The sequence below is a fragment of the Polyergus mexicanus genome, unplaced genomic scaffold, assembly GCF_030449975.1.
Source record: "Polyergus mexicanus isolate NDT 795.1 unplaced genomic scaffold, iyPolMexi1.0 SCAF_18, whole genome shotgun sequence".
In the NCBI taxonomy this organism is placed as follows: Eukaryota; Metazoa; Arthropoda; class Insecta; order Hymenoptera; family Formicidae; genus Polyergus; species Polyergus mexicanus.
In genome coordinates, this window is record NW_027223338.1 from 5,799,045 (window position 1) to 5,818,002 (window position 18,958).

The 18,958-nt window shown below is 34.8% G+C and overlaps 1 protein-coding gene across 2 annotated transcripts in view; it reads left to right on the plus strand.

Annotated features, from left to right (window-relative positions):
- Positions 1-3,203: 3,203 nt before the first annotated feature.
- Sima (HIF-1 transcription factor component sima) overlaps positions 3,204-18,958 on the plus strand; it is a 31,847-nt gene continuing 16,092 nt past the window's right edge. The window contains exons 1-7 of one of the 2 annotated variants that reach the window (XM_070310656.1): positions 3,204-4,640; positions 6,323-6,510; positions 7,104-7,246; positions 7,708-7,893; positions 8,312-8,547; positions 8,950-9,056; positions 11,348-11,495. In XM_070310656.1, the coding sequence (XP_070166757.1) occupies positions 3,388-4,640; positions 6,323-6,510; positions 7,104-7,246; positions 7,708-7,893; positions 8,312-8,547; positions 8,950-9,056; positions 11,348-11,495 (2,261 nt within the window). In that variant the 5' untranslated portion in view covers positions 3,204-3,387. Of the gene's footprint in view, positions 4,641-6,322; positions 6,511-7,097; positions 7,247-7,707; positions 7,894-8,311; positions 8,548-8,949; positions 9,057-11,347; positions 11,496-18,958 lie in introns of both variants that reach the window. The other variant, XM_070310655.1, reaches the window with a different exon arrangement.

An 18,958-nucleotide genomic window follows, 5' to 3' on the forward strand; every position in this document is an offset into this window, starting at 1 on the left:
GATTTAGCAGATGTTTCACGATTATTATGCGTTTTACAACCAAAATGAAAAATTTTAAATGTCAAGAAGAAAAAAAAGTTTAATATATAGATAATTTTTTGTATTTATTTATACGCATTTTTTTATTTATTCGTCATCTTAACTGTAATCATTTTATTAATGGATATTAGTCATTGTGAGTTAATCCTGAGAGCAAAATAACTAAATGTATAATACAAATGTGTATCAGAGTTTCTGTCAATTATTTTATCAGTTTGTCTTTTCGATAAATGGAATCCATTATTTTTTGTCGAGAACTCATTAGACGTAATGTTAAGAGATAATATTTCTTTAATAGTATCTCGTTAATAGGTAGTTTTTCTTCAAAAATAAAAATGATGGAAGATAATCGTAAAAGCCCAGAGAAAACGCATTATTTTCTGTCCAAACGACGTTTCGTATCTTTTTAAGTGTCCCGGTTCCTTCTTTTCAAATTGGCACAAAGTATCGTGCGTATATCGATGTCACGTTCGAAAATATTACTTATTCCTTATCTATGAAAGTTTCATTAAATAAATGAAAATATTTATATATTAAAAACACTCGTAAAGATACACTATGAAATATCTGTTACAAGTATATAATTCAATCGATCGCGATATTCTCGTTTGCAGAATAGTTTTTATCCCGGAAGCATTTACATATTCCGTAATTGCGTCACGTGAGGTTTACGCGAGCGATTTAAAGACATGCGTTACTCATGATTGCCCCTATATCGTCGCAGATCATACGAGTAACTTGCTCGTTATGGCGAGAAAAGGCTAGATATTTAATTAATTACGGTCGCGCGATCTGTTATATCGCACAATGGTTTCTTTTGTTCTCGTCCCCAGCCGCGATACTCGTCGTGGATCGCGCGTTATCTTCCGTGATAGGAACGCTTGCCGATTACGGCCGATCGCCAGGCATTCAAATTACCGGAAAGTCATTAGACACGCAATCGCGCAACGAGTGGCCTATTTTACTGGGCTTATAAAAGATAAAATGAAATAAGCTCTCTTAGCGTTATAATTAATTTGTGTTAAAAATATTATTATTATTATTATTTTTTTTTATTTGAAATTTATTGGAGTTTCTTTCAGTTTATATTAGTATGCGTAATTAGAGTATATAGAAAAAGCTGAATATCAAAAGAGGATTTTAATTGCATGGTTTTGAATTTTTTGTAATTCGCTATTTTTCCGAAAATAAATTGTCAACTTTAATCGGCGCACACGCGCGGATAAATTATTTATTCACGCGGTAATTTTAATCGCAACAACAAGGAACTGCGTGCTGCATAATGCAAATGTATGTTAATTGCGTCGTTCTTTTTTTTCTTTTTACTTTTTCTCGCGAATAATATTATCGTATTCTGTAAACTTGGCCGCCTTTATTCTGTTTCTATATTTTATTTTATCAAAAATTTTTCACGACAAATTTTTTCATTCTTTTATGTTGCAATTGTTGTTACATACGTAAGTAATCATAATTATTATATATTACTAATTATTTTGTATCGTAAAAACAGATATTGCTTCAATTTTAGGTATAAAAATTTATAATCTTTATTTCGGAAACATAATTATTTTAATGATGATATATCTTGGTAAAAAAATTTGTCTTTTCTGATCTGATATGATATCATATATGTATCGACATTTCAAATAAATTAGAGAGATGCATGTAGATAAGATAATCGAATTGTGTGAAAGGAAAAAATAAATACACGTATAACTTTTATTTTTCTTTATATATTAAATTTGTGGTAATTAAGCTAGCACTTGATTTCTTTTACATAAAAAGTGATAAAAATCGGAATCTGCAATGTCAGAAATTGATATGCCTAAATAAAAAAAATTGATATGTCCAAAACTTCTAAAGCTCGTACCCGACAATTTTATTGTGCCTACCGTCGATGATAGAGTATCGTTATCGACGTACTAGATAACAATCAAGTTAAACGTCCAGCAGGAGCAGTTATTGCGTTACTACCGGTCTTTAGTATCGCGCGAGCCGTGCAGGTGAATCAAAAGTCGGATTGAAAAGAGGCTGCGAGAAAGTGGAAATGACAATCGTGCTCTCTGGTTTGAGCACGAATCGGTAAACCGAATCAATGATACGCGATTGACCTGGCTGATGATTTAATTTCGGATTTAGCTTTGTTAAGATGAAGGGGAAAAGAAGATTGATCGAGAAATATAATAAAAGAGCAAAATAAAGCGAAATAAGAGAGATAATAAAAAAATTGTGATTTGTTTCGGAGAAATTAAAGGCAGTTCGAAAAGATTGAAGAAGGAGTAGGAGAAATGAAGAAAAGTGAAGAAAGTAAGCGATAATTTTCTCTTATCACAAAATCGAAAGGATCAAATACGAATAGGATAGATTTTCATTGTCGTAGAACAAAGAAAGCATGGGGAAAGGAGAAGACAGACAGAAGTAATAAACAGATTTGAAGAGGTGAGTTTTGTTTTACCATCAAGTCAATTGGAATTGTATTTTTTCCCCTTCCTCCTCCTATCCCCGCTCTTGCCGTCGTCAAATTCCCAACAGTACATCGATCACGTGGACCACACATGATCAAGATAAGCTCTTGGCGACAAAAAATGAGAAAGAAGAGTCTGAAATGAGAGAGAAAGAGAAAAAAAGTAAAATTTTAAATTATTAAAATAATAGATAGAAATTACCTAAGAGCGATATCAGAATACTGAAAATTCATTGTCATATGAACTAATGGAAGACTAATTAGTGGATGATAAAGATAATCTTTTAGCGGAAAATTTTTTTTGTCGGAGGAACAAAGAAAAGCATACAAGTTGAGGGAAAAAAATAAGAGAGATAACTGAGAAAAAAAAATTTGAGATAATTAAACAAGTAAACTACAAAATGTTTTATTCGAGAAACGAAAAAAAAAAAGAAGTAGCAAACACAGATCTAAAACAATTGATAGCGAAATTAGCAAAATCAAAGTATAAAGCTTTTGATGATTGTATCATCATAGACTGATTACGAATGGGATAGATTTTCAAGAAAAGAAGATAAATAGATAAAGAGAAGAAATAAAGCAAGACGAAATTTAACGGAAATTGATGAAGATAAATAAAATTAATTCTAAAGGCAGCAAAAAGGTAAAGAGAGATAAAGAAAAGAGGATAATTTAAAAAAAAAAAAATGAAAAAAATTGCGATTCAGATTTAAATAATTAGGACGAGAAGATTCCGATGAATTGAGAGCGAATAGAGCAGTTTCAAAAAGGATGAAGGAGTGAGAAAAGCGAGGAAAAAAAAAGAAGAAATATTCTAAAAACAAACAAAGTTACGAGCTAGATTTTAATAATTAAAAGCGGTAACGTTAGCTAAAACAGGAACAATGAACACACGTTTATATTATTTAGCAGCGAAAGAAGAAGAAGAAGAAGGTGGCGGAGGAGAAGAAGAAGCGGGACGAAAGGGTGGAGGCATCATTCTCGGCAACGATCCGCGCAATCCTGTCTGGATCGACAGAATATCGAGTTGCGACGCTGATTTCGACGAATGTCACCCGAGAAAACGAGACGAGATCAATTTTCCATCGCGCGGATCGTCGTTGCCGCCGTCGTCTTACGACCCAGCGGTCGTTCTCAGCAATATGGATACCTTACGCAACAATATTGGCGCCACTACCTCCTCCAACGTAACGTCGCGCATCGATGATAGACCGCGAATTTACGATATCGAGACATCTTGCACGACGACGAGATGCGCCACGTATGCACCAAATGTTAACTGCAACATGGTATGCTGTGCTGTACCGGCGACAATATGCAATATCGCGTCAACGACACGCAATGTCGCGAGCGGCGATCCGATGGCGACATTACTCTGCAATGACAATGGTCACCTGATTGACCCCTCACAATCGGAGAGCATGGCAGTTCCGAGAAGCTGCCAATCGGGACCGATCGACGTCGAGGATCTCGCGATGTATTTCGATCCGTGTAAGCCGCTCTCGACGGCGATTAATCGCGCGATCTATTCGAAGAGGCCGAGATACGGTCAGGGCGCACGGATAGACGAGCCCCGACAGGAGGATGATCGTCGCTATCTAGATTTTTGCAATCTACGCCCTTGCGTAGCTCTAGAATCCAGCGATTCACGACCATGCGATCTAGGATCCAGTGACCCAATTGTCGTTAACGATCATCTATCTTGTAATCTAGGCAATACCGGAAATCTGGCATATCGCGATTTAGGATTCGACGATCAGCGATCTTGCTATCTGGGATTTGGGAACGTTTCGAGATTCGACGATGTTGATCCACCGCAGTTTTACAATATACCGTTCACATATGATGCGAGACTGCGCAAAATAGGACAAAACGATCCGGGACAAAGCGATCCAAGTGGCCCAAAGTGGTCGAGCGATTGGCTCCGCGACAACTGTCCGGAACTGTTCAATTTCTGTAGCGAGGAACGGTGGTTGCGGTGCCCGGCGAGCGATCGCTGCCCCCTTTACGACACCTCGTACGCTCATAGTGCCCCCGCCGTTCTACCGCCATGCTTATACGGGAACCTGCACACCGATTACAGCGATAATTGGCGTTACGACTATGCAGAGGATGAGCAGCTTGTCGAAGATTACTTGTAAGTCGGCGATCATTGTAACGCCTGTCATCTTCATCGTTTTGTTATCTCGCGAGATTAAATGTCACGACAGGCTGAATATCACAAGGAATGAACGATTTTTTTTTTGGTGTTAATTTAATGTGCTAATCATTTTCTTGAGATACTATTTTGAAGGAATTAATCTTTTTATAAATTTTTTTATCTAAAATTTTAATGATTTATTTAAAATGATTAAATTTAATTTAATCTTGTAAAATTTGCAATCAATTTTTTTTTTGTATTTATCCAAATCGCGTTCTTGTTATATTATATAATAAGAATATATATAATATTAATCTTACATTCGGAATTAAAATTAAAAAAAAAATAAATAATAATTGAGCGTATTGTTTTTCGTAAGAATTTTTGGCATTGTTTAATCACGTTGGACGTTTCGTTGGAGCAGTTTGTCTTCGATTAACAAATCGCTAGCGGTGGGAGGAAGGCAAAGGGGAAGAAACGTGACAAGATCGATTTTAAAAGACATATCGTTCAAAGGTCGATTTCACACCGCGCGCGGTGATAACGCCTCGCTTCGCGATAACGCCGACGTTTTCAATCTCGATCGGGCACCGAAAAGGATGCATCACTTGAGTAACCAGGTGTCTGCAGTGACGACAACAATAGCAATCGAATGCACTTGCTACCACTAATTACTTGGATATTTTTTGCGACAAGCGCAATCTCTTCCTTGACTTTCTCCTTGACTTTTTATATCTGAAACGTTATCTGTTTCAGATATTCGTATTTTTGTTTCAAGAAAATTGTCTCTATTGTTATCCACTTAAATTAAAAAAGGGGGGGAAATGGAAGATAGAATATAGAAAGTATCTGTATGATTTATCAAGATCATTTATTTTAAAATTATGTATTAATCAAATTTTTTCTTCTTAAAAATAAGATCCTAAAAAATTTTTAATACACTAGATGTACCCGTAAATGTAGATTATACACGGGCCTAGTAACTGCAATTTTGCACTCGCGAATTGAATGACCAAAGTATTATGGTACACGATTAACGTTTTCGTTTAATCGACATAGAGCATGTAATATTGTGCCAATGACGACCTTCTAGAATCGGGGAACGAGATCGTTTATCGTGCGTGATAGTGTACACTCGACGTGACATTTTGCAATTGCTCACGAGACACTTCAGGATGTCTGTTTGCGAACAGAAATCTAATAGAAGATAATTAAAAGAAGGATCTCGTTCACCTGTGATTCATTCTACATTAAATAAAAATTAAATAAACTTTATAAAAAAGTATACACATACATACTTTGTATATAAATACATACAATACATACATATATAAATCACATCTCTTAACGTATTTGATATGGAACGTATTTTAGATTATAAAAATTTCTTTTTTTCTAAATATTCAGAAAAAATTTTTTGTTTAATTTTAAAACTTCCTTCATTTGAAACTAGCGAGAAACTAATAAAAATAATTTTTCCTTAAGATATACTTTCTCTCAATAGTTTCAGCGATTTCTTTTCCTAAACTTGTTTTTTTGATATCCATTAATATTTATAAACTATATTTAAAAATTTCTGATTATACACGCAATTTGTGAAAATAATATCGGACAATAATAATTTACTTCGCAGACGATAAATGCATTTGAAAACATGAAGGGAATTTTTCTTGTTGTAGGAATAACGAAAAAAGGAAGGAGAGGTCCCGCGATGCAGCGCGCTGCAGACGTAGCAAGGAAACCGACATCTTTGCCGAACTCGCGGCCGCGCTTCCGGTCGAGCCGGAACAAGCGGCGCATTTAGATAAGGCCAGCGTGATGAGGTTGGCGATCGCTTACCTCAAAGTCCGGTCCGTTGTGGATTCTAGTGAGTATGAATATCTGAATATCTCTCCTTATTAGTCGGGTCGGAAAGCGCGACGTGAAAAAGGATATATCATAAAAGATATTTGTCGCAAAAAAAATTTTAGATACTACAAGCATAAAGCGCTTTAAAATTCTATTCACACATACAAATGTGGATTCTTTATTTTCATATATATGTATATAATTTTGGGATAAGTTAAAATCGCGATGATATCGTAAAGTATGACAATAGAGATATTTAGAGCAATTAGTACTGTTATAGAAAATATGGTATTAAAACGGAATAAATGCGTGATTTAAAATATAAAATATATTTTTTAAGTATATTCTCTTGGAGAATATTTATGTTATTTATATATAGTCGACTTTAGGATATTCAAAGAGAGACTTGTTTTTATATTTTTTATATATTACTGATTACGTGTAACTGCTTATGACTCGCCAAGTCATGGATTTTCGAGAACGAATACTTTCAAGTTACAAATCTAGAATCTAGTATCTAAAATTTTGCAATTTTTTTTTTTAAATTTTGGAATTAAACTAAAGATACGATCATACTGACTAAATAGTCGATTCTGTTAATGCAAGTTCCAGTTTCGCTGACAAAATCCGAGTCGTCCGCAGAGATAGATGAACTATTTCCGAAAGCTCTCAACGGCTTTATGTTGGTACTCTCCAGTGATGGCAATATGGTCTACCTGTCGGAGAATGTCAGCGATTATCTCGGAGTGTCGCAAGTATGTTAGACAAATCTAAAAAAAAAAAAAAAACATTATTATCCCAATTATGAGAAGCAAACTATAAAAACACATAATATATAATATATAACGTAAGATGATAAAAATAATAAAACTTTTGTATGCTGTAAATAATTTTGTAATTTTTATTTAATCTTTATGCTTTTAATAATTAAATAATTGCACGTTAAAAGAAATAATTTTTATAAGTTTTTTTTAACATACGAAATAGGAAACGCATTGTAATAATTAATTTCTTTTAAAACGAAATTTATGAAAAAAAGCTCAAGTTAGATATGTAAATAGATAGAATATACAGTTGTAGTAGTGTTATATAGCGTATCGAGAATGTAATTAATATGACAAGCTCGTTTAACTTTTTGCCAGAATCTAATATTTCTAGAAATAAAGCTGAACGACAGATCTCTACACATGTGTTTCGCGGGTTGTGTTTTGCGTAGATGGACATGATGGGGCAAAGCGTGTACGAATACAGTCATCCCTGCGATCATGACGAATTGCGCGAGTGCCTCTGTTCAAAACCGACAGATAAGGATGAGAAACGTACTTGCAGCTTCTTTCTGCGACTCAAGTGTACTCTCACCAACAAGGGAAGAAAGGTCAATTTAAAGAGCGCGTCTTACAAGGTAAGCCTTTTATCCATATTAATAGTTCTAATATGACTTTATATATGCATATGTATATTACATAGTCGATGTAGGACTGATATTTTATTGGATTTAGAACGAATATAAAAAGACAATTTTATAATTTAATAAAATTTAAATTAATAAAATAATAAATAATTTAATTTTTTTACGACTTTTAAATATTATAATTAATACAAATACAAAAATAATATTTATTTGATTTCTATATTTTTTATAAATATAAAATATAAATGAGATATCTGAAAAAGCGCGCAATAATTTTGTAATTCATTCTCATAATAATGAATTTTTGTAGAATTCAGTACGAGCACTTTGGATTGTTTAATTTGGACTGTACAACTATAAAGAATGACAAATACATAATATATTCGTCATTTTTGTTAAATATTTATAGGTGATCCACTGCACCGGCAAACTAACAGACATCCGTAACTCGAATTCGAACTCCATGGAGGTTGAGAACGAGGAGCGAGAGAAAGAGGACGAGCTCACGGAACAAGACACCAGTGCGTGTCTAGTGATCGTAGGAAGTCCCATACCCCATCCCAGTAACATTGAAATACCTTTGGGACGCCATACTTTTCTGTCGAAGCATAGTCTCAGCATGAAGTTCACTTACGCTGACGAAAAGTAAGTGGTAGAAACATTTATAGTTTCATTTATGTTTTCATTCGTTTTTATTCTGATTAACATTCTGACATTTCTGCTATAAATTCAGCTTCTCTATAAATTCTTACAATCTGATATAATCAATTTTCAATAAACGCAGATCATTTCGAGTAATGACAATTTGACTTGCTACTTTGATTAGCCATTAAGACTTGCATAATGTTAATACAAGATTGATCGAAATACTGCATTAATCTTATCGTTATTTGATAAGTTGCGTCATGTTTTATTGTGTACATAAGATTCGTAAGTAAGATTGCATATAAATATATGTAATATTTTGAAAACAAATGTAAAATATATATTTTTATTATTGAATGTTTTGCATCGTATCATGGGAAATATTTTTTTTGTCACGATCAGGTTGGCTGAATATCTGGGCTGGGATAGCGAAGAGCTGATGGGTCGATCAGTTTTCGAGTTTTATCATGCACTCGACAATCTGGCACTGGACAAGTGTTTCAAATGCCGTAAGTATTATTTTTTCCATTAATTTTATACTTATTAATCATTTAACAAAATTTGAAAACGTGAATATACTTGATAAAATTCTTTAGGAAACATTGAATATCTTTGATGCCTAGATTATGTCTTTCCTTCAAATCGCTAAAGAATTGATTTTTGTGCGATTTACTAGAATTCTTAATCGTAAATTCTCTTCATATAAATTTCCATTTTTGCTATATTATATTTCTGTGGAATAAAATGTTATAATCACTCTTGTTATTTTACCTTCCAATTAAAATAGTTTCTAAAATTCCTATAAAAGGATTATTTCTGTTTTATGTAGAAATTTTATTGTGTATAAGTTATATGAATCGAAGTATAAAATCAAATGACCGTTAAATAATAATTTATATAAGGATTCGTCACTCGCATTTTGTCTGACTTTTCCAAAATATTGGAAATGTTAGTCGCTACACGAGTAACACGGAAGCTATCCGTGATAGCCATCAAAAGCGAATAGACATAAAAAGCGCGCATTGAAAGGCGCATTGATTTGGCAACGGGAGGAAGAGAGGAGAAGCGGACTATATGACGTGAATCGACCTGGGTGAATGACACCGCAGAAAATTAAGGTTTCAAGGACGATCGTATCTTTCTTATCGCAGCGTTACGAGAGGATCCTTTTTATAGTCTCCAAGGACCCCAGATGTTAACGTGGCTAACGTTATCGGCTACCAGTTATGCAATTGCTACATCCCACTAGACACATTTTATTTACGGGCCATATACATATGCGCACGTGCACGATTACGCGATCGTCTGACACCTTTATCGCACCGGTTTCGACCGATAATTGACTCGTAAAATTACAGGTAGATATATAAGGAAAAATGAAACACGGTGACAAAGTGCGAAGTCATAAAAAACATCGGAAAATATTTATCAACTATTTTACAATTTGATATAGTCAAGAAAAAAAGAGGGAAAGAGGGCAAAGAAAGATAAAATTATAATATATTAAGCAATTGTGCTACATATTAAAAGTATAACAATGTTACAATTATTATAATTGTCGTCAAAAAAATGTTAAATTTACAAAATAATTATTTTAACAAAAAATTATATCTGACATTTAATTAAAATATATTCAAATATTAAATTAGAAATTAAAAATTGGAAAATAACACAGAGATAAGTCTTTTCCAATAAAACATCGAATCTTTAAATTTTTTGGTCAATAAATCCAATATTTTGATAGATCGATGCTCTGTATATAACTCTTTATATTGTATATGAAACGCGCACACACGTACACGTTTTATAGGCATATATTCCCGAGAGTATTTGTCGGTCGCTCGTTATTGGAGGATGTACGGATCGTAAAGGACGATTTAGCTGGCCGCTTTAGGAGCTTTGCGTGTTCCGGCAATCCGCGACGTCGAGAATTCTCCCTCTTTAACGTCAACCAACTTGGGCTTCCCGACCGAATCAGCATCGTACTAATCCCGCCCCGTTTACGTTTTACGCGAACATAAAGATATATTTTCATCCGCTTTCTCTTCTTCCTTTTCCCCAGAAGCAACGAGATAATGCGTTTCGCGAAGGAACTACCCTTGAGCGGCGGAATTTGCGAAGTGACGTTATGTTGGGACTTGAAACCGCAATAAAATATCTGATATATCTTTTTTGTGTTCTTTAATCTTCTTGCAAAAGCTAGAAACGCTTTTATTTTTTCTACTTTAACCGAACGTTAACAGTGTTTTAGATTATATATCTATCACAACAACTAATTTTTCTTTTTGTTCATTATGTAATAATCAATTCATTAATAATTTTTTAAATAGGATACATTAATGAGAATATTATTCCTAGTTAAATATAATATTCTAGATTTTCTAATAATATTTTTTTTTTTTAAATAAAATGTTTCAAATAACATTGCAACCTCTGTATATTATTTATAACATTAATTTAATAATATTTTAATTCTGTTTGAGTTTAAAATAATGTTCAATAATATCTACAAGTATAATTTATAGGATCTACGCGATGTCTTTTTATAATAAGGTTCAAAGTTTCGTTTTGCGAAAACAAATCGACGCAGTGAAGATGCCTCTTATATTTTCCGATTGTACTGATCGTTGCTATTAACAATTCTATGCCGATCGATAGAGGATGGAGTTTGCAATCCTACGCCGCATCTTTCGTCAGCCGAAACGCGCGCGACGCTGCTATAAAACCACGCGAATGCGCTCACTTGTCCCGAGTCCTGGAACGACCGCACTCTCATCATCATCATTGTTCACTGTTTCAGTGTTCAGCAAGGGCCAGTGCGAGACTGTGGCGTACAGATTCCTCGGTAAACAGGGCGGCTATGCCTGGGTTGTCACTCAAGCCACCCTCATTCACTGTTCTAAGCAACAGAAGCCGATCTCCGTCGTCTGCGTCAACTACATCTTAAGGTAGGATTCATCACCTATTTATACTTTGGGTATTAATTTTCTTCCGTAATATCGGAGTACCTTCGATCTCGCTTTTATCATTTCTCGCATGAAATATGTTTATATTTTTCGCGAAATCATATACAGGAAATATCTTTTTGAGTTGTTTCGGCTCGGCTGAATTCGCGATAGATATATTGCTTTACGATTGGGAATATGGTACACACCGAGTGTGTATTTTTAAAAACCGAGTGGCTTAGGTTTCTCAAAAATTTAATTAATTTTTAATGGTTTAAAATCGCAACTTTTCAATCATATTTTCTATTATTGATATTCGCAAAATTTTATTAGATTTTTTCACTATTCTTTAAAAGTTTAAATTACATTTAACTATTGCATCATCAAATATCGTTGCTTTCCATTGACAAGAAAGTTAAGAAGTCAACGTGAAAATAAGCAGCGAAATCATTTCTGCGTTTTGCGCTGGCTTCCGAAACTTATGATGATATTGCGAGATTATCTTATATGTACAATAATACGCAAGGTTCGCAAAATTTGATAGGATGCTTTCGTTCATTAATTTCGCGATGTTATTGCGTAAGAAATTAATTCCCATTACAATTATTGCATTCGTCATCGTTCGCTCTACGACAATTCCTTCGTGTAATTATTAAATTGTGTGATAATTAAAAAAAATATCGATCAAAATTATTATACGTATTTATTGATTCTATATTTCAAAATAAGATATTAAACGCGATTAATACAATTAATTTTCTTTTTTTTTTCCTTCATGTATTCTTTCGCGATAAGAATCTACGTTTTTATCTTCTTATCATCATTTACAATATTTATAATGTCATAGAAAATTATAGTATATATCGTAATATTATCGTGAAGATATAGTTAGATATAGTTAAATTATTCGCCGATGATAGTTACTTATAACGTTAATTATCGTGATAAATATATATTAATAATTTCGTAAAAAACTTTAACAAATCGATTATGTTTTTAAATTAATGTGCTCGATGCGACGATAGACGCGAGTTTCACGCTGATATCAATGCTCGTTTTCGCGATCGTTTGTTCGATTAGACGGATATATAAATTATTACCCGCTACTACTGCGGACACCACGCTACTTCCGGTTATTTCCGGAACGCAAACGTTGCGAAGGAATAGTCACGCAAGGTAAGTGCTACCTTGATTTTTCTCTCGATACAGATTTAATCCTCGATTGGACATCAAAAAGGCAATAAATAATTCCAAGTATATTTTAAAAAATAATAAAATTTGTTGCTGAAGAAGAGAATGCGTATTTCTTAATAATTTTTAATATATCAATTTAATATATAATGGAGATAAATTATTTATGTAAAATTGTTATATATTGATATATGATTTATGAAAAATAAAATTTTTATCGATGTTTAATATTTTGCTTCGGGAATGAAACTTATTAATTATAATTAAATTTTAATAAATTTTTGCATCAAAATATAGTGCGTATTTAATAAACATTACGTGAGAATAAAATTTTGAACATTTCTCTTTTTAATATAAAAAAATATTTTTATACTAATATGTTTTAAGTTTTATACAAAAATTTGTTTCTTAAAAATCTTACAAACTAGATATGGTAAGAATATATGTGTGTGTTGTTTATAAAACCGATTTTACTTTGACGATTCTAAAATTTGCTTTAGAATCTTTTTTGCTTTAATCTTTTATTTTTATGGACTATTTTTTTTCTGCTTATTGGATTTTACGCATTCTATATCTCGAATTGCTGCACCACTCAAGGGTTAAATTCGCGTGAGGAGACAGCCGGAGATCTCTGCTTTTTTGTCTGCATTTTTTTCTTCTTCTTTTAACAAACTGGCTTTCTCCTCACCGTTTCGTGCTTTTCGCATGTCTGTCGAAGGTACTTCGAATAAACGCGGTTGCCGTTTGAGCACCGCTGCTTTTACGAGGCTCTCGGATTATTATGTGTATCTCTCGTTTCTATCTTTATTTCTGGAAAAATTTCGCAACAATTGTATCACTCTTCTTTAACCAAAACTATCGGTTACAGAAGAATTTAATAAAAATACTTATCATGAATCATAGTGAAACCGCGACCGACATTGCGATATATTTCTTCGATATTAAATTTTATATTATAAAATAATTTGAGATTAGTTGAGTAAAAAAAAAAGAGAGTTCGATACGTAATAATAAAACAGTGAGATTGTCAGTTCTAAAAAAAAAAAATCTACTATTTTTCTCTTTTTGTGGCATCGAGAAGCGGAAAGAAAAAGAAGTTGTCATCTCGCGGATGTTCCTTTCCATCGAAAATATTGCGAGACGTTAATCCCCTCCTCTCTTCCCGTGAATTCGTCGATGATGTTGCACCCCGCTGCCGAGAGCAGAACTCGCACTATTGGGAAGAACAAATAAAACGAGTTTTGCCCTTCCCTCCTTTTCCTCCCCGCGCACAGCAAACGTTACCCTCTTTCGGTTGCCGCGGTTCCGTGATACGCGCCGAATCTGGAAAGCCGCTCCCTTTCGTAGAGAGGAGAAAATGAGGAGAGTATCATGGTCAATATGAAACATCCCCTTTTCCTCCTTGACCGGATCGGGGCGGTGATCCTATCCGCCGATGGTTGAAAGGTGGTTGGCAGATCCCGGCATTTATTCCCCGACCCGTCTCTCCGGTCTCTCCTGCTGTTCTCCCGAAATTTTTTTTTTGCTTTGCCCCATCTCTGCGTCGCCGCCCTACGTCCTCCTCCAGTTTTCCGACTCTCCCTTTTACCCTCGATTTCATCGGAAGCGAGAGGCGCGCGAGCCTCCAGTCGGCTGACTCTCTTACCGGAAGCGAAAACTCTCGCAGGCGGTTGTACATCTCGATCGTGTATGTATTGTAGCATGTGACATGTGTGTAATTCTTATCGCAAACGAGTGTGACGTGAAATGGTATTAACATATGTAATGTAAAATTATTAATGACATTGATATTTCTTCTTCGAAAAATCTCATAAAGATTTTTCAATATTTTTTGGGGTACCGTCGAGTAATTTTCGGCTTTATGTCGCTTATATACTTCGGTTAATCTGCTGATATACCAGCTGACTTTGCGGATGTTTTTTGCAAAAAGTAATTTTAGCAAGTAGTAATTTTAACAAATATTTTGGTTAATTAAATATATAAAGACCTGAGGCAATTAGAAAAAGCAAACTCACTCTCAATTTATTTAAATATAGGCTCTTTAATTATCCACTACATACAACTCGGCAAGTAAATGCAAAAGTCCATGTCTCATAAGCTATATGTCTTCTCGTATATCCTTAGAAAGCTTACCTTAGATATAAAATATAGAGTGTTTTACTCCCTGAAAAAATATAGAGAACTTGAGGAATTTTTAAATATTTTTTTATATCAATTGGCTAAGTTTTATATTACATAGAATATGCAGTACATATTTTTTACCGTAATTGTTTTTTTTAGCGATGACACATAAAAATGTTACATAGGGGCAAAATGTTTTTATCTTACAAAAGCTACTCAATTTTTTTAAGTACATTTTCAAATCTAGCACTTGAAACTGAAGAGACTTTTTACTTTCTCTTTGTATGAGTAAAAAGCATCAGAAGAGGCACGCGATAAAAAAAATTTTTTTTAGAAAATTACACCCCAGGAAAGTCTCTAAAAGGATACTTTATCTTTAATTTTTGAAGAAAAAGATCTGGAAGATGAGAAAATTTTGTGCGCGCGCACACACGCACAGATCGATAATTAACATCTGTCAATTTTCGCCATTCTCGAATATTCATCCCGCTCGGTTCGTTCCCCTTGAAGCAACACCGAAAACGAGAGCGCGTACACTCGAGGAGGCGAAAGCGACGCTTGCGCGTCGCGACGTCGCAGCCGCCGTTCCTCGCCGTCGATACTCGCACCCAGACGCCGCGTCGTCTCATCCGCGTCGTCGACCCTCTCCCAACAATCGAACGAAAGCGAGAGCGACGACAGACGGGCGAAAGTGGCCGGCGTCGCGCAAGCTCAGTCGCGGTCGCGGCATCCAAGAAGTCGAAGGTTTGCGTGTCGTCGAAGAGAGTGGTCGATGATCATTGTAAGTAAATGAAATTCCTAGAGATGATAGAATAATTACGTGTGATAGTGTTATTTACAGAAAGAGATAGAAGAGGAGAGAGAGAGAGAAATTATAATTAATAATAAATAATTTTATTTCCAGTTTATTTTAAATAATTAATCAAAATCGAGAATAATTAGACGAGGCATGGATCGATAATTTCACGGTTTCTCTTTGGATTACGTAAATTATTTAATGGGAACGAGAAATATTCCTATTAACTGAAATTGTATATGTCAGAGTTAAAATTTTAGGTAAATTGAAGTTTAAGTTCTGGTACGTAAAATAAAAGAAAGAAAGAAAAAAAAAAGAATGCGTACTCATATACGATTTCTTCTCACAACGTATATAGCCATGTGAAGAAACGCGATATCTTTTTCCGCTCTTTTCGCGCGTGTTTGACATGTTCTCTCTGCAAGGATCTTTATAAGATCGCTTTTGAAAGCTGCTACGCGTGAAACCGCGACTTCCCGCTCGGATTGCATCGCGTCGCATAGCTCGCTCGAGTGATTATACAATCAGCGCACCTATTATTATACCAATAGCTCGGGGGCATTGCGATATAAAAAGAATCGAAGTGATATTCCGTCACGAGGGAGACAAAGAAATTTTTTTTCTTCGATCGACCGCTGTGTATATGTATTTGATTGTTCTTACTCCGAAAATATTGACGTTATAAATATCCGGGGCGCGTTATACGTGTGTCTTATAATTACACATGTTACATATATTACACAGCATAATATATTTTGAAAAGAGAAAGAAAAAAGATATCCTAATAAGAGTTTGCCAAAACATTGTTTAGGCTCAAACACACACACACACACAAATGTTCTGTTTTGTATTTCTTTTCTACGATCGCTCATGAAGAATTATTACGCAAAAATATGTATGGCAAGCATAAGGATATTAGCTCGTTTAAAAATACAAATATAGATTTAGTTTTACAAAATCGGATAATTATATATTATACTCTCTCCTTCTTCATATCGGAATATCAGAATGGTTGAATATGATAATAGTTTGCAAACACCTTACATATCATTCTAGATTAGATTATATTTAATTTCTTTTTTCTTTTTTTTTTTTATTAGTAAAATAACCTACTCTTAATTTTTACGGATTTTATCGTATATCATGATACGTTCTCTTTATCCTGTAACATATTCGAGATTCTACTTTAAATTATTAAATATTCTATATTAAGTTGACTTATGCGAATGAAGAATCTGGCTTACATGCATTTATTTTCAAACTAAAAATTGAAAAGAACCAATCTTTATTGATCGACATTGGTACATTGCATCGCATAATAAATCACTGTATATCGTAAATAAGATAATTTGAAAATTTAATAATTTCAGAATAAAAATATAAACCGAAGACACAAACTCAAAGAAAGAGAGAGAGAAAATCGCCGTTACTAACTCCCGGCGAAATATCAAACGTTCTAAAATCGCGAGACGCGTATTCGGGTTACAGCTGAGGGCTGACGTCGCGGATGCGGCCACGTGCTATCTCAAAATAATTCCTCGCGTCCTTAACGTCAGCTGGTCTGTCGTCAACACGGTTCCGATCACGACCCGGTTACGCGAAAGACGACGTCGATCATTTCCCGGCGAGTCAAGAACCGTTCGACTGGAACGTTTTTATTTGACGACGGTGGAGATGCGGTTGACGAGAGACGTTCCCCGAATACGCTTTTAGCGACGAGCCACTCGGATTATTTTTCCATACGAATTGTGTGTACGTTTCTCTCCGGCAATTCAATTTATTGTACGGGTTTATGTAGCGAGATATCTCTTTATAGGATTTGTTTTCTATATTTCTAAGAGCGGAGAGAAATGTGCAGCGCATTGCGATAGAATTTATTATTGATTGTCACAAATCTCTTATTTAATTCTAATTAAAACGATAATAGCGGCGCATTTTTATTCTTGCCAGATGCGTTTTTTCTTTTTCGGTCCGTTGCGTCGATCGTGCATCGAGCGCAAAGACTCGGGACCTTGAGAGCTTAACCAGATCGATTGCATAAGGGATCGTTTTCAGCGACAAGATGTAGAAGGGGCATTGGGAGGGGGAGAGAGGAACAGTGATCAAATCGATACGTATTGAACGACCTCGATCGATGTGACAGCGGCGTGCGCTTACGTTCGTCGCTGTCACATTGCCCTCGCGTGTTCAACTGTCAAAGAGAGAAAGAGAGTCGAATAGAATCGAGTAATTTATGAATCTCGGAATCTCTATGAAACTTTAATTTAAAATCTGTGGGATCCATGAATAATTTCGCCAATCCGCGATGCGGAATTCTTTCGAGAGTCGAGAAGGAAATTCCATCTGAGAATCTTGCAAGTCGATAATCGCGCGATCAGAAAAAATCATCGCGTGCGACGGACACAGCATCGTATTATTTTTAAATTCTTTTACGAGGATTGCTTGAAGAAGTTGTCGCGGGCTATTAACGAGATATACGAGCACAGGTGGAGAAAAAAAAAAAAAAGACGCGCGAAAAGCGACAAAGTGTTTTCGCTCTCCCGATCGGAGAAACCGTTCGAATAATAATATAATCAACGCGAATTATATTTCTTATATTTTATATTAATGGCATTTATGTTCGCGGGCATGTGCAACGTTTCTCAAGAATCGTATATCGATGGTATTCAAATTCGTTTGTAGTTTGCATCGGAGTAACGAGCAAGTTCGTATATGAACGTTTGCGTGATATTAACGTCATTGATAATTACCGATCGCGACATCGACTGTTGTTGAATATTTACAATCATTTTCGACGGACGATCGAAAGGCGTAATCCCGGAGATCTATCTATCTATCTATCCTACCCGGAATTTATTTGATCGCTTAGCAAAATATGACATATCTATTTTCGAACCACGTGCGATGAAAGATATATAGAATTTCGCGATAATAAGATTTTATTTTTCAGTTATCTCAAGTGTACAGATTTACTGTTTAATACAAACACTTGATGTCTTTGCTAAATTTTTTATATCATCGTCTTATCGAACGCGCATGTAAATTTATTATGCATTCTTGAAAACAACAAGTATCGCAATATGTAAAATCATACTCCGTAAACTGCATATTTACTATGTAAGCCAACAGGGACCGATAACGTGTAACGCAATTAGACACTCGGGCAACTTGGGAAGCCAGAGTAGACAACGCGAAGCGTTTAAAAAACTAACGGATTTGCACGGTCTACCGTGACTTTGCGAATAGATCGCGATTTGTAAATCCAATACCTGAATGACAAAGAGACCGACAGAGAGATGGAAAGAGAATGAGGGAAGAGGCGCGATGCGGAACGCTGGCGCGACGAGCGCGGCAAAAG